The 16,221-nt window shown below is 48.8% G+C and overlaps 1 protein-coding gene across 9 annotated transcripts in view; it reads right to left on the bottom strand.

The window, feature by feature from the left end:
* The window catches only part of RNF144A (ring finger protein 144A), a 105,885-nt gene that overhangs the window by 22,624 nt on the left and 67,040 nt on the right, over positions 1 to 16,221 (bottom strand). For 8 of the 9 annotated variants that reach the window (XM_053588405.1, XM_053588404.1, XM_053588403.1 and 5 more), the window contains 2 exons: positions 5,845 to 5,949; positions 5,630 to 5,690 (listed from right to left, as the gene is read on the bottom strand). In XM_053588405.1, coding sequence (XP_053444380.1) covers positions 5,630 to 5,690; positions 5,845 to 5,949 — 166 coding nt within the window. Of the gene's footprint in view, positions 1 to 5,629; positions 5,691 to 5,844; positions 5,950 to 6,378; positions 6,500 to 16,221 lie in introns of those variants that run through there. The other variant, XM_053588412.1, reaches the window with a different exon arrangement.

Below are 16,221 nucleotides of genomic sequence, written 5' to 3'. Positions count from 1 at the left end.
TGGGGCCATCTGTGGTCCCACACCTGACCTGACACACTGCCATTGGGACAGCAGCTGGGTGCCCTGTCTGTATACAGCTGACGTAACCAGATATCCCTGTGTGTTCTACCAGGGCCCCCAAATCCATGGAAAGGGCCAGATTCAGCCCTCTAGGAATAAGCCAGCCCTGAACGTCATCTAACCAAGGGCTGGTAAACGTTTTCTGCAGAGAGCCAGAGAGTAATTACTTAAGTCTTTCAGGGTCGTACAGTTTCCGGGTTTTAGTCTCAGCTGCTCAGCTTTGATAGAGGAGCTCAAACGCTCTAGGAGTAGAGGGAAGAGACTTCAGCTACAGTGCAGACCACAAGCTGGGGCTGGATTCGGCTCCCTGGGTGGCCAACTTCTGATCTCATCTAACCCCTGTCTCTTTTTTAAAGATAAGTTAATTAAAAGCACAAAACTATCAAATTATTAGGTCTGGCTGGAGATTAAGTACTTGATATGAAATAAAAAAAGGGCCCTGGTGCAGGGACACACACTCCTCTCCAGCTGCCCCCCATCCTGAAAGTGCCAGATCTCCAGGCACCCTTAGTAGCAAGTGAACGAACACAGCGGCTCTGTCTTATGCTGTGACAGTTTTAGTGTCTCCAGCTAACAGAACTGATGAGGTGGCATTTTAGGAAAACACTTTCATGGTCTGTGGGGCACATGTGTGGGGTCAGATATCGGCATCTCACCTAAGCAAAAGGTCGCAGCCAAGCAAGGAGGGGGTGTCCATGCAGCCTGAGTCTTGAGTGCTGCACAGAGCCACATGGGAAGGAAACTCCAAAGGCAGCTTGCAGGGTAGCCTACCTTGGAACCAGACGCTGCTCCAGTCACCTGAGCACCCCACAGCCCCCTGACCATGCCCTGAGCTCAGCCACATGGCCCTCAGTCTGCTGTGTGTGCCGTGGGTGAGACCAGCTCTGCACCAGGCGAGAGAGGAGGTCCTGTACCTGACAGAGGCTTTCAGGGGACGCAGGCTCTGCAGGGGGGCACAGGCTCTGCAGGGGACACAGGCTCTGCAGGGGAACGCAGGCTCTGCAGGGGGGCACAGGCTCTGCAGGGGACACAGGTTCTGCAGGGGGCACAGGCTCTGCAGGGGACACAGGCTCTGCAGGGCACAATGTGCTGCACAGCACAGATGCAGGGAGAGAAACCTCAGCCTGCTCTTGGCTGTCTTCCCAGTGTGGCACTGTGGTAACAGCACGGATGGACAGCAAGACCTGAGGCTCCACCACTCCCCATTCCTCTGGCTGAGTTGGCAACAGACTCCCCAGGCCTGTCTTTTCATGCATGCGCCTGGCAGGGGCCACCTCCCATCCACTCTCCCAGCACAATGCGAGCAAGGCCATTCTGCCCCCTCATTACGAAGGCCCAACGAAGCAAGGAGTCGAGAGCAGTGGACACCAGCCTAGGTTTCCAAGGAACTACTTAAATTGTTTGACTTTGGTTTTTACTAAGCTGTGACATGGCAAATCCCAGGCGAAGAGATTCCCTATCCAAAAGGCAAAGGACAAATAAGTCATTTTATGTGCTGGCTGCAAACATCCTTCCTGTGCTGTCAGGGCACATCGAACCCTGTGGACACACTGGGGTTTCAGGCAGGGACTTCTGTCATATCCTGCATCCCCTTCCCCGCTGCTGAACCCCCAGCGGCACACCAGAGGGGACGCAATCGGACAGAACATCCACGGTAAGCATAGCTGGGACTTTGTTCTTTTCAGAGTAGTCTCACTCTATCACACATGTAGCTAATGATGTGCATTATATATGATGTCTTATGTTGTATAGTGTGTGTGACATATTTTCAAACATAGAAAATCACATACTTTCTGGCACACCAGAAGAAACTAATCTAACTGCCATCTCTCAAAGATACATTCGTAACGGATTAATGAAGCAGGTCCCTGATAACCCTTTACTGGCAGAGCCCAGGACTTTTTAAAAAGGTAGTCTCCCTTTAACCCAGATGCAGATGTGGACTTTCAGAAGCTGCGGGTAAAGGACAGAGCACCTCAACACTCCCACACCCTTGGGGTCCTGCCATGGGAGGCCGGTGCCCGGCTGGTACAAGACTGTGGCCGTGGGCGCGTTCTGCTGTGAGACGGCATCACTGTCGGAGTGGCTGCCTCTGGTGAGGCCTGACTGCTGGTGGATAACACCGGCATGTTCTTCAATCCCTCTGAGCTTTACTTTCTCTTAAAATGCAGAAGAAAACATCACAAGACCAGACTCCACTTTAGCATTCATGTACCCAGGCACTCTGCTGGTTGGAATCAAGAAGTGAGAGAGCCAGCGTCCCGGTGTCAAGGACCGCCATGAACATGCACACATGTAGCAGGGCATGGCCAGTGCACAGGGTGAGCACGGACAGTCTAGGGTGGACAGGGCCAGCACGGACAGTCCAGAGTGCACAGGGCCAGCATGGACAGTCCAGGGTGGACCGGGCCAGCATGGACAGTCCAGGATGCACAGGGCCAGCACAGACAGTCCAGGGTGCACAGGGCGAGCATGGACAGTCTAGGGTGGACAGGGCCAGCACGGACAGCCTAGGATGGACAGGGTGAGCACGGACAGTCCAGGGTGCACAGGGCCAGCACAGACAGTCCAGGGTGCACAGGGCAAGCATGGACAGTCTAGGGTCGACAGGGCCAGCACGGACAGTCTAGGATGGACGGGGCGAGCACGGACAGTCCAGGGCGCACAGGGCAAGTATGGACAGTCCAGGGTGCACAGGGCAAGCATGGACAGTCCAGGGTGCACAGGGCGAGCATGGACAGTCCAGGGTGGACAGGGAGAGCACGAACAGTCCAGGGTACACAGGGCGAGCATGGACAGTCTAGGGTGCACTGGGCCAGCACGGACAGTCTAGGGTGGACAGGGCCAGCACGGACAGTCCAGGGTGGACAGGGCCAGCACAGACAGTCTAGGGTGAACAGGGCCAGCACAGACAGTCTAGGGTGGACAGGGTAAGCACGGACAGTCTAGGGTAGACAGGGCCAGCACGGACAGTCCAGGGTGCACAGGGTGAGCATGGACAGTCCAGGGTGGACAGGGTAAGCATGGACAGTCTAGGGTGGACAGGGCCAGCACGGACAGTCCAGGGTACACAGGGCCAGCACAGACAGTCCACGGTGCACAGAGCAAGCATGGACAGTCTAGGGTACACAGGGCGAGCATGGACAGTCCAGGATGCATAGGGTGAGCACAGACAGTCCAGGGTGCACAGGGTGAGCACAGACAGTCCAGGGGAGCCGGAGCTCCCAGATCCACCCTGGATCCAGGCTGCTCCTCTAGAAAGCCTGTCTCTGCGCCAGGCACTGGTAGGAGCCAGTTGGGAGAGCGGGTGCTCGGAAAGCCAGACACGCTCCTCGGCCCCCTTCCCTGGTTTCTCGTTTGCCAAAGCCCTAGCCCAAGCCCCAGCCAGAGAAGGGGTGAAGTTTACATTATGATCAAAGCTGTTATCACAGGAGACATTCTAAGACTAAGTGGAGACAGTGTGCAATTTAACCATGGGACATTTTGGTAACTAAATGCTTTCAGAAAATCACTGAACGGTCTAAGTTTTCTTCCAGGGCATCCTCCACTGATGAGATTTTAGAGGCACAGAGCAAGTCAGATTTTGCTTTTTAATCTCATCTCAAGCTCGTGCAAGGTGCTGGCTATAATCTACAGCCATATTTTAGCTCTGACATTTCAGTACTTTATCTAGACAGCTCTTACCTGCACTAAGTCTGAATGATATTTTGTTAAAAAAAAAGAAAATTAACATAATATTAATAAAATGTTTTAAAGTGATGGGTTTGAGAGAGACTCGTTTTAACCTAAATCAATTTGGCTTCATTTTTATGCAAAATAAAAAAAAGATTGTGACTAAAGTACTGAAGGAATAACAGTTATAAGTATCAGGCACAAAAATTTACCCAGCTGCATTTTTAAATTAGATTCAGTGTCACACAAAGTTCATATTCTTATAACCCCCAAAGATGCCAGTTTCTGTCAAGATTCTCTCTGGAAAGTATTTTCAAAAGAGTCTGAAAGTCTCAGCAATTCAAATCAATCAATTTTATAGCTCCATGTACTGACTTTTGTACCAAATGGCATTATATTAAAGCTATAAACTGCCCCAAAGCAAATGATACATGCCATTTAAATAAATGAACTCTTGAAAACAAATTTCAATGCTATCCAAAATCCTGTTTGATATGTATTTTTTAAGTTGGCTACATATTGTCTTTTTTAGACACAGTCTATTTTTCTCAGGCAAGATCAACTCCTGGGCTCAAGTGATGCTCCGCCCTCCAAGGGACTGAGACTACAGGCACCTACAACCATGCCTGGCTACTGCTAGTGTTTTAGTATTTTTATAAAAAATTAAAAAACAAACAAGTACCTCCCCACATTAAGCTAAACTAGAGTCTCTGGATACTCTCCTGTGGTCTATTCTGCCTCCCATTCGTATTTCCATTCTGACACGTCCCCCACACACATCCAGGGACCCCTCCCCAGATCCAGGCGAGAAACTGAGCCCCAGCCCGGGGAGAGGGAGCATGGACATCAGTGGCCACTGACAAAGCTGACTGGTTAAGCTATGCACACTGGCATGCAGTGTCCCCACCACTCCATCTGCAGGAGGACCACCGCCTGCACCTGCTGTCATTGTGCTCTTCTGCAGAGGAGCCTGAGGACCAGAGAAGACATGTGAACAAGGCCAGATGGCTTCCACAGGCTCTGCACAACCTCTCTGCACCGTCCCACAGAAAGACCTCTCTTGGACAAAGTGTTTTAACCAGTGTGTGATCGGCATTGACACTGCTCTGCCCACCCCACCCTCACTGCTGATTCTCCCCTCGCCATTTTCCCTGAGGACCCCTGTGTGCACCAGGCCTGGCTCCAGCAAGGAGCTGTCCAGGGCTCAGCAGGAGGACTGATGGCGAAAGTGCAGGGCATCTGGTCTCCAACCACCCATCCAGGGCAAGTCCCCTTTGACTTTCTGGGTATCAGCTTAATAGAAGGAAGAAATTAGCCTTGCAGGATTGTTGTGCCACTTCGTGGGATGAGGGGCCCAATTACTCATTAACCACCGACCATCTGGGTCTGCCCCACACGGGTGTCAGTGCAGCCTGAACACCCACTCTCACTGCTATTTGAACAGTCACTGCAGCTGCTCCCCACCACCTAGGTCTGCCCCACACTCGCCGCTATTTGAACACAGTCATTGCAGCTGCTCCCAAGCTCGGTCCAGGACTTCCTTCCATGCCTTTGTACCTTTTACACACAGGTCTGGCCTAAGAGTGCATCCCTCAAATTTCTAGGGTGCAGAATAACCCTAGGAGAGTCATCTTCAACCCGCCCCAGAAACACCATAAACCAGTGTTGCCCCAATTCTTCCTGCTACCCAGCGATCACTAGCCAAGGTCTTCAAACTGTCCGGGAATGTGAAATGTGAGCTGAACTTCTGAAGTTCAATCCACATCCACGTCTTCACTCCTGCTGCACCCTTTCACTCAATCAAATGAAGGACAATCTTATCTACCAGAAGAGCTCCCCACAACGTGACCCATGTGCCCTGTAGGAATCATAACAGCTAACAAATGCAGACACCTACCTCTTTCAAATTGTAGCTTTTTGTATCTTTGCATAATTTCAGCCGCAACCATGCACTCGATCTAAGAGGGAAAAATATAAACATGAAGTAGAGCGAGCTGAGGGCTAGAATGTAAGAGTATAAAGCAACGTAAACCTGAACAGGACCCACACCCCCAGGGAGCTAAGCCGGGCACACCGGCCTCCATCATGCAGCCCAGCCGGTCCAGCACGTGCCTCGTTCTCCTGCAGGTGCCCCTGTTTAGGGCAGGCGGCATCTGGGCAGCTGATTGCAGTCTCTAATCCTTCTTTGATCAAGAGCTCAACGTATTGTTTCAGGCACTAAAAGAAAAACAGAGAAGTGTCTGTAAACATCTTTACTTCCTAGATGCTAAAGAAACAGGGATGCATTTAAAAAAAACGACCAAGCACACTGTTCTGTCATAGTTTTATATTTTCGCTGTGTGTCAAAATAAGGGTTTAGAGTTTTTTATTCCATTCAACAAATATTTATGGGGAAGCTATTCTGTGCCAGGTACCATATGCAGCTTCACAAAGCTAAGGCTCTGGGTTAGAGACCTGCGTACAACCTCAGCAAACACAAAAGACAGTAACTAAGGGCGGGAGACAGGCAGAGAAGAGACTGGGAAGGAATATTTCTCAAATGCATAAGTGCGTCTGAGATGTCAGCACTCCATTGAATTCTTTATTTTCTATTGCTTCATTAAATCCTTAAAACATTTTACAAGAAAGGTATTACTGGGGCAGCACCTGTGGCTCAGTGAGTAGGGCGCCGGCCCCATATACTGAGGGTGGTGGGTTCAAACCCAGCCCCGGCCAAACTGCAACAAAAAATTAGCCGGGCGTTGTGGCAGGCGCCTGTAGTCCCAGCTGCTCAGGAGGCTGAGGCAAGAGAATCGCGTAAGCCCAAGAGTTAGAGGTTGCTGTGAGCCGTGTGACACCACGGCACTCTACCCGAGGGTGGTACAGTGAGACTCTGTCTCTACAAAAAAAAAAAAAAAAAAGAAAGGTATTACTTTTCCACACTTCAGGTGTGAAAACTGAATCACCAAAGAAGGAACTTGCTGGCTCACCCCCATACTAAGGGCAGAGTCTAGATTTGAACCCAAGCTTGCTCAGCCAAACACCCCTGCTCTGCCCACTGAGAACCCCTGTGGATTCAGCACTCCTCGTTTGTGACACCTCACTCACCTGGCCCTTACTCACGGCCAACCTTTCCTACTGGGGAGACCAAGCGGGAGATGAAAAGAACCATTAATGTAAAAGATTTGGTGGCCTGATCAGTGCCAACTTACTCTTGCTTTACAAAGTTTACTAGTCTGGGAAATCTGTGATTCCCTGAAAAGCACATCAAAAACAACAATGAGAAGAAAAGATATGGTTTTCCCCATCAGGAGAGACCAAATTTTGAAGTGCTTACACAAGAACTCAAAGGACACAGGAAAACAGGGCATTAGTGAAGGGAAACGATGTAACTGTCAACCATCTCAACAGCATCCCAAATCAACTTTTAATCATAGTCCTAAACCCTGATAGCAACATGATTATAATAATACTAGAATATTATAATAGCAATCTAGCAAAAAAAAAAAAACCATAAGCTTTTCTAAAGCTACTACATCCTCCCCAAAATGTATAACACATTTTATTACAAGAACACATGAGTATTATTAACAGATGAACCTAAACTGAAATCCAACTGCAATTCCTACTACTTCTGTTTGTAACAAATCTATTTCTCCGTGTCTGTGGCTCTCATTCCCCTGATCTTCAATTTGGGGTGGTTTAATCTACTTTACAGTAGAGTTGTAAGAATTGTATGCCAGGGAAAGAGTCTAGAGCAGTAGTTCTCAACCTTCCTAATGCCACAATGTATTTTCATTGTTAAAAAGGGGTTGCAATCCACAGGTTGAGAACCGCTGGTCTAGAAGAATACATGGAAAATGGTATATGCCTGATATATAAAGACAAATTTAATCTAAATGAGTCATTCTCCAGCAAACCAGAATATTTCTTTTATTAAAGACTAGAAAGCAATTTTTTTTTTTTTAATGAAAATGAAGATCAAGGCAATCCTCAAAGAGTCGTTTCCCAAAGCTTTTCTCAAAAGCTGTAACTTTATGTACATGCTGCACTGCTGGCAGCTCTAAGACGAGGCCTGCATCCCTGCCTGGGTACAGATGGTTGCAGTGGCCCTGAACTTAGATCACTCACACACCCCTACAGGCTGCCAAGCCAGGGCTTATGGAGAGAGTTCCCTGAGGAGTGAACATGGATGAGCCCAGACTTGAAGTTCTGTTTAAAGCAAAAAAGGGCAGAGTTTTCAGAGATAAATGCTTTGAAACCAATGCAAAGACCTTCCTCTGAATGAGGGAGGCGCAGAACCAGGAAGAGGCAGGTGGTGAGGAAGACGGAAAAGTCACACCTGATCCTGAGCAGCTTCAGAGCACCTGTTACAGGGCAGGGTCCCTGTGGCTTAGTGGGTGGGGAGTGCTGCCACGGTGGCCTGTTTATGGTTGGCAGATAAGGGGGAAGGTCCTGATCATGGCTGGGTGCAGAACGGCAGAGAAAGACCAGCGGCTTTGGAGCCAGGCAGACTCAAGCAACCCTCGTCCCTCAGTCAGAGGTCATGGGCCAGGTACCTGAAGAGCCTGGGCCACAGCTCCCACCACGAGAGAACAGCGATGTCCGTCTTGCGAGGCGTTTGTCACAGTAGGAAATAAAGTGTATCAAAGCACCTATCACAGAACCTGGTGTTAAGCACCAGCTAAGGAAATAGTGGCTGGGGTTCTCTCTCGTTTTTCTAACTGTGTGATGGTTCCTCCAGTTAGTTATAGGCATTTAAAAGGGGGGGGGACCCAAAAGGTTAGCAACAAGATCATTATTTTACCAAGTTTTTCTGTATTGAGTCTCTGGAGGATATCTGAATGCCTTAAACCAACAAGATGCTGGGAACTCACACACTGTGGAGCACAGTAGAATAATGACAAAATATTATTCTTCCCAAGAAGCAAACGCAACAATTAAAACCTGCGTGAAACAGACACCTTGGGGAAGTCTCTAAATATCACTTTCCAAGAGCTTCCACACGGCAGTGAGGAACCCGTCATGTCTGGTTGAAGCTACCCAAGAGTGAATGCTCTGTGTCATCAGAACACTCTACCTTCTCAGTCCGCAAGACAGTTACGTTCTGAGAATATCAATTCGTCTGCTCCATAGAGATGAGGATCAAGGGCTTAACCTTACATCCATCAAAAACAAGCACAACCTTCTTCTAGATAGAAAGTGGCCATGACTCACAAGCTATAGTTTTCAATCTAATAGCAAAATGATGTCTTAAAATGAACACACAAAAATAGATAAAACTCCTGTAAGAATGTATGGCCTAAAAGCAGATACTTTCACATGTCTACTATCTTATTAAGTATAGATGCTGGTAATCAAATGCCTTCTGAGTACCAGGCTCTGTTAATCCCTTCACCTGCGTCAGCCCACTGAACACACCCAACAATAGTAGGAGGTGCTCCCATTTTATAGGTGAGACAAACAAGGTTCAGGGAAGTTCAGAGCCACCCAGAGTCATAATTTCTAAGTAGAGACACCAGAGACACAGGGCTCAAACTCATGTGTGCCTGATTCCAGAGTTGGTAAGATTTTCGGTTTTTTATTTTTTATTTCTGTTTTTTATTTTATTTTTTTGAAGCAGGGTCTCACTCTGTTGCCCTGGGCAGAGGGCTGTGGCATCAATGTGTGTAACTCACACCAACCTCAAACTCCTGGGCTCAAGAAATCCTTCTGCCTCAGTCTCCCAGGTAGCTGGGACTGCAGGTGCCCACCACGACGCCTGGCTAGGTTTTCTATTTTTAGTAGAGACCAGAGTCTCACTCTTGCTCAGGCTGGTCTCAAACTCATGAGCTCAGGCATTCCACCTGCCTTGGCCTCCCAGAGTGCCGGGATTACAGGCATGAGCCACTGCAACAGGCCTCTGTTTATTTTTTTAAATTTTTTGCTTATCTTCTCAATTAAGAAATCTTTTGAGTGACCAAGTTTGGAGAACCAACGTACCATGCGAGGAGGACAGTGAGGAGGATACAAGGGCACTGTATCGGGGACTCTGTCAAACAAGTAATTTTAGCTGCTCTCGTTGCCAAAAGAAGTCAGTCTAGGAGATACACACACAGCCATCTGCTTCGGTACAGTAACCATTCTACTGCCCTCATACAACCCATGACATCGTGTTGTAAACCTCAACTGTACACAATAAAACTATTTTAAAAATAACTCACTCATAAGCAATTATGTATTCAGTATATTCTGTTACCTCATGAGGTTTTTCACAAAATAAAGAATGGTATGTACCTTACATGGGCAAAGTCTGGGTCAACCCAGAGCAAAACCTCCCTCCTCCACCTGCTTAAGATGCTGCAAAGGTAAAGAGGATCCCGATGCTGGGGCCCTCCGTGTGGACTGGTGTGAGGAACAGACGGGTCTGCAGATCCCCCTGCAAGGTCCTCTGCTCAGGGCTTGGAAGGGGCTGCCCTGCAGGAGCGTGGGGAGGGTCTCACTGGGCCGGGTCAGGGAAGGCTCCCTGTGGGTGAGAAGCAAAGGGGTGCCAGGAAAACAGGCAGCGGCTGTCCCGCAGGAAGAGGGGCACAAGCCACAGAATGTTCCAGGCATTTCATTTTCCACTGTGCCTTCCAGCTCTTTGAAACCTGATGAGGAGACAGCACTGCTGATGTGCTAACATACCTCCAGTGTGTTAGAAGTCTCTTGCCAAGGAGAAGCCGGCCACAAAGACGTAGGTGCCCAGCCCCAAACCACGGCAAGCTTGACTTTGTCTGTCTCTTCACACGAAGGCCCATTGGCTACTGATGACCCTACGAGCAGGAGAAAATGCCCAGAATCTGCCCTTCAGGTGCTTTTCAGGGACCCGGGATTTACAGACTAAGGCAGCAGCACCTCCCCAACAGTGCTAAGGACATGGGAACTGCAGGGATGGGTGTGAACTTCAGTTCAAAGAAATGTGACTTGAACAAAGACCTTCCTCTCTAGAGGCCCCGCTTCCGAACACTGTGGAATGAGCCAGGCAAACCAGAAGATGATCAGTCCACAGCTCCAGTGCCCAGAGACAGCTGAGCTCCAGAATATGCCTGATGCGATGCCCAGGTGATCCAGCCTTTCTAGAGTCATCAGTAACAGACGGAATTGTTTAATGTTTCTCCTCTGTCAGGTGGCAGGTTCTTTGAAAGCAAGTACTGTGTATTATTTCACTCCGGGTCCCTGGCAGAGTGCTAGTAATTATCGAGGGATGAATCAATGTTACCAGACAGGGGTGGAGGGATGGACTTGCAGATGAGTGGAGTTTCCCCAGAGTAACCAGACATCTGGCGGCAGCTTTTCCTTTCCACCTGAGCAGAAGAGCTGGAGCCCTGAGACTCAGTGCCAACTGCTACTGCTGGGTGGGGGCTCGGGCATCTGGGTCTCCACCTGGGCTGGAGACAGGACCTCAGAACATCCCCACCAACTTATGAGGACAATTTTATCGCAGTTCCCCAAGCAATTGTCACTGAGTGGTCTTGGGACCCTGGACCATCAAAGTGGATGTGTCCAAGATGGGACCCACTGACAGGATTGCCTGTTGGGAGCACCGGGCAGTGGCTGCAGACACAGTGATAGGCTTCGATGACAATGAACCTAGGACCTGGGTGAGACCCAGGGTGACAGTCAGGAGGTTATGTGTGGCTGAAACATTTTCTTTATTGAATATGAAAACCAGAGTCACAAAGGAGCAAAACTTCAGATTTAGCCCAACCAAACTCCATCACAAAAAGCCTTTCAGGATGGAGGCATCCCGGCAGAGGTTGTGAACCCAGATAATATGAAATATCAGAAGGAGGAACATGCAGGGAGTCAACTATTCCATTCCACCAACAAATATTTATTTACTCTGTGCCAGGAATGTGAAATGGAGGGCAAGGTGCACCCTAGCCTAGCTCCAGGAGGCCCCCAGGCTGAAGATGGTGTGAATGCCCAGGCAGGATAAACCCTGGGCGGGGCTGTCATCAGGGGTGGAACAAGTGAGTCCCTGTGCCAGACTGCGGGAGCGACATGCATGTGAGTTAAGATGGGGAAGGGGACACAGGTGCACAAGACAGAGTCCCAGAGTGTGACGGTGAGCACATGTGCCTCCGCTCAGAATGAGCAGTATCCGTGGATAAAATGATAATAAGGTGACACTTGGTTAACTCAGACTCATTCAAAAGGTCTGAATTATCCAGTCAGCTGAAAATCACTCTATCAGAGGGAGGTTTTTTCTCTGCTTGCTTTTTCCATCATTTAGAAGAAAGGACCAGGAAGCCTGACAACTGTTCCTGTGAGGGCGTCTCACCAGTGCTGGGGCAGGGTCCAGCCCCCTTGCTGCAGGAGGTCCTAGATCGGCCCCCCAGGGAAAAACAGTGAGGCCAACTGGGGATGGAGAGTCAAGTCCAAGAGGGGAGGCAAGGTGGATCCCAAGTGTTCTTCCCAAGCAGGAATGTGGGGGGTTTGCAGGGGAGAGACAAGGCAGTCTCTGACCTTAACCAAGGGCCAGACATACCCATGCCTCCAGAGCAGCCTTTGCTAATTTCCTGAGCAAAGCCCAGACCAAGAGTTAGTGTTTCTTATGGATTGTTAATAGATATCAAATTTCTAGAGGAGGCAAGCCCTACTCCATGACATGGGCCACTTCTGGTCCCACTACAAAGGAATAGCATTTAGAGGATGCTATCACAGCAGCGAGCAGCGAGGATGGGAAGGTAGGATGGAGGTCCCTGGGGAGGCACCTGTGGAGAAAGACCCCAGGGGAAGGGAGGCAGGGAAGGGGTGGGGACTCGGACAGGGCCAGGACCCACCTGCAGAGAGCAGCTGGTCCTAGCCCTCCTCTGAGGCCAGTCAGGGCTTTCCCACTCCCTCTGCCCTGTCCAACACACAGGTCCTGGTGGAAAGTGGAGTCCCTGCCCAGCAGCACCTGCAGCGCGGCTGTGGCGCTGTGGTCTGTCATTCATCCTGCGTACAGAGCCCTCATCCACCATGTCCACTGCTTTTCACACTCTGGATAAAGAACAATACATACTAGGTTTGAAAAGTTGTAACTAAAGCACACACGGGCTCTGAGGGCAGCCCTCTGCTACCCTGACCTCTCCCCCAGGCCCTCCTTGTACCTGCCTAAGGACAGGAACTGTGCGACTGATGTTTCAGCCTGGGATGGGGCAGCGAGATTTCCTGGGGATCAGAGGAGAAAATTCTTCTGATTAAAGGGACGGTGCCATTGAGAATGTGTGTGTGTACAGGAGGGCACGTGAAGCTCCTACTGCATTTCAGCTCATCAACAAACACTACAGCTATAAAAAATGGGTAGGTAAATTTAATATAAGGATCATGCACCCTGGAGTCAGGTACCTCAGCCCCAAATGTCCAAGACTGGGCCACTGGGCCATATGGATCCTTCTGAGCTGCTTCAGCCCTTTCATGAGACAGTGAGTTCTGCCCGAGTCACATATTCCACAGGTTTCTATGAAGAGATGACACAGCAAGGCATCTGTCTGGTAGCACATGGGCTACCAACAAAGGTGACTCTGTCCTCACTTGTGAAAAAGATTAAGTTTTAGCAAGACCCTAAAAGCCAGAGATAAAAATGGAAAATGCTCTGCGATGCGTGAGTCATGTCAGCAGAGACTCTGGGCGGCCGGGTGCTGTCTGAGGACACCGCAGGTCAGAAGGCTGCTCTGCACACACAGGGAACACTTGTGCAGGGCGCTCATGCAGCTGGAGACCCCACTCTCTGGTGCTTTCTCAGCCCTGGAACTCACCCCCGGCACCCCAAGTCACCCTGCCCTCTAGGGCTGCCTTTTCTGCCTCTGGGAGTCAAGACCAGGATGAGGCCCTCTGCTTAGCAGAGGCAGCCCTGTTCACTGGTCTCTCGCCTTTCAATCTCCCAGACTTCAGAGGAGAGTCCTGAACTTTCCCGTCAATTACGTCTGCCTCCATCACATAGGAGGGGTAAATGAGGCTGCTGAGGTCAGAAACAGCTGGCCACTCAGTGCAGGGACACTGGACTCCAACTGCCATGGTTTGCTCCAGCCCCTTCTTCCCTGAGATGCAGGTACTTCAGCACTTAAGTGGAATTCTGCAGTGACATTTCTTTTCTAAGAAAGCCTCCCTTCCATCTAGCACTACCTTCTACCTGCCTGTGTCCATCCCCAGGAACAAGACAGTGTGGCTCCGCTGGCCACAGGCCCCAGGGCCCCTCTCTGCAGCTTGAGGTGACCTGGAGCCTACACAGAGGGGGGCATGTGACAGGGGACCACAGCCACTACACACCTCCTCCTGTCACAGTCTGCTGGTACACAGGTGCTTCCTTCTCTCCACACCACAGTGAGCTACAGACTGAAGCTGAACTGTTTGCAACATCTAATTTTTAATAAATAGTTATGGACAAAACAATCGCACTGTCTCCCTATGTCTTGGCATTCCTAGCACCCTCTGTTTAAGAAAACAGTGCTAGCTTCTTCCTTTCACATCCCTCGGCTTAAATTACGCTTTTGGTCTGAATTAAAAGTTGCATATTTTTTGTTGTTGTCGTTTTTTTATTAAATCATAGCTGTGTACAATAATGCAATCATGTGGTACAACGTGCTAGTTTTATATGCAGTTTGAAATATTTTCATCGAACTGGTTAACATAGCCTTCACGGCATTTTCTTAGTTATTGTGTTCAGACATTTAGATTCTACATTTATTAAGTTTCACCTGTACCCTTCTAAGATGCACCTTAGGAGGGAGGGTAATTAGAGGGTCCACACCTATGGAGCATATTTGTTTTTATTATAATTCTCTAAAAACAGAAACCAAAACAATAAAGATGACAAAAATGAAAGCCATCGCAAAAAGGCCAGGAAGAAGGGAGCATTTCCAGGGGAAGAATCCAAGCCAGGAAGCCTATAGCAGGCAGGTGGCTACAGATGGCTGCAGGTGGCTACAGGTGGCTGCCGACGCAGCACATGCCACCCACCCCAGGCCACCTTCAGCAGAGGGACATCTATTCATACCTCCAGGCAAGAGGGGGCAAATCTGCCCCAGCTAGCTCTGTAATCTGTCCACAGGCTGGGCCCTCCTAGCTCATCTGGCAATGACAAGGAGCCCCATGAGCTGTGTTAACTGGATGGAGGCCCTTCTCATCACAGAAAAATGTCAAAAGCAAATGTCCTTTTCTCCAGGTTGACACTGGGCCTTTAATGAGGCACATCTCTGGGATGTCAACCCCAGTGTGGAGATAAATTCACTTCCCTTCAGCCCTGGAGCCTTTACTGAATAGCTCTTCCAAGTTCTGCACTAAATTGGGTGCTTGGGGAATAGAGAAGGAGCCGGAAGCTCATCTGCCCTTAAGAAAGTCCAAGTTTACCATGAACAAGAAAACAGAAGACTTAGACATAAAGGTTTGCAAAGCTCAGTTCCCTGGTCTATAACATGAAGATAACAATATTCACCGTGCCTAAATCCCCAAAAGATCGTGTAGCACATATAGAATAGAGCCTGGAAAACACCAGCAAGGAGGAGAAGGGTGCCTAGTGTGTGGGGGAGAAAGATGGTTTGAGTGACAGACTTTAATCAAGGCACTTGGGAAATTCACAGGCAGGCTGCCCACACTGTCCACACAGAACAGCAGCCAAATGCACAGGTAAACTTTTTCCTTTTTATAGTTTGAGTCTTTTTCTTCTTTTCTGTCCTTGGTTAATGATAAATGTGGCATTTTATTTTTCAGCTTAATTAAGGCATATATGGGTCATGGGTCAGTACAAAAGTTTTGAGATACACAAAAAAATCAAGAAATGTAAAATCTGTGTGGACGGAAACAAACGAAGCCCACCAGGCAACACGGATAAGCTGAGCAGGGTGAAAGGACGCTGTCCACTGTGTTTCTTGGAAGTGAAATAATGGACCATAACACAGTCTTTCTCAAACTCAAAACTGACAATATCTAAGGTGAATGAGGTCATGTTTTGACGTTTATATGCCCTGTGAAATGGTGACCACAATTAAGCTAATTAATTGTCACCTCACATATTTACCATTCTGCGTGTATGTAAAGAGAACACTTAAGATCCATCCTTATAGAAAATTTTAAGTGCACAGTGTTCTTAACTCGCGTAATCGTGCTATATCTGAGGCCTCCAGACTCACTCCTCCTGTTTTACACAAACCCTGCACCCTATCACCTCTGCTCCCAGGCCTCACAACCCTTGGCAACTAACATCCTACTTTCTGCTTCTAGAAGAAAAAAATCAAGTAAAATTCAGTAGATAAACTAAAAGTAAAACTCACATACTCATTTTTCTTTTCTGATGGACAGAATTTGGGGCTTGAGTTCAACTCAAATCCCTAACTTCTTGAGTTAGAAGGCCCCATGGTCATTAAGTCCCCCCAAAATGTTTGTGACATCTTTAAAAAGTTTATATGTGATCTCAAGATGGCTACCTTCCAGTTTAGCACTAAACCAGTGAAAGATGGCACTCCTGAGTGACTCCTTCAGCTATACACAGCCACTCGGTTGGCACTG

This window comes from Nycticebus coucang, chromosome 4 (assembly GCF_027406575.1).
Source record: "Nycticebus coucang isolate mNycCou1 chromosome 4, mNycCou1.pri, whole genome shotgun sequence".
NCBI classification, from domain to species: Eukaryota; Metazoa; Chordata; class Mammalia; order Primates; family Lorisidae; genus Nycticebus; species Nycticebus coucang.
Note: the sequence above shows the minus strand (reverse complement) of the source record. Positions and strands in the feature narration are given on the sequence as shown.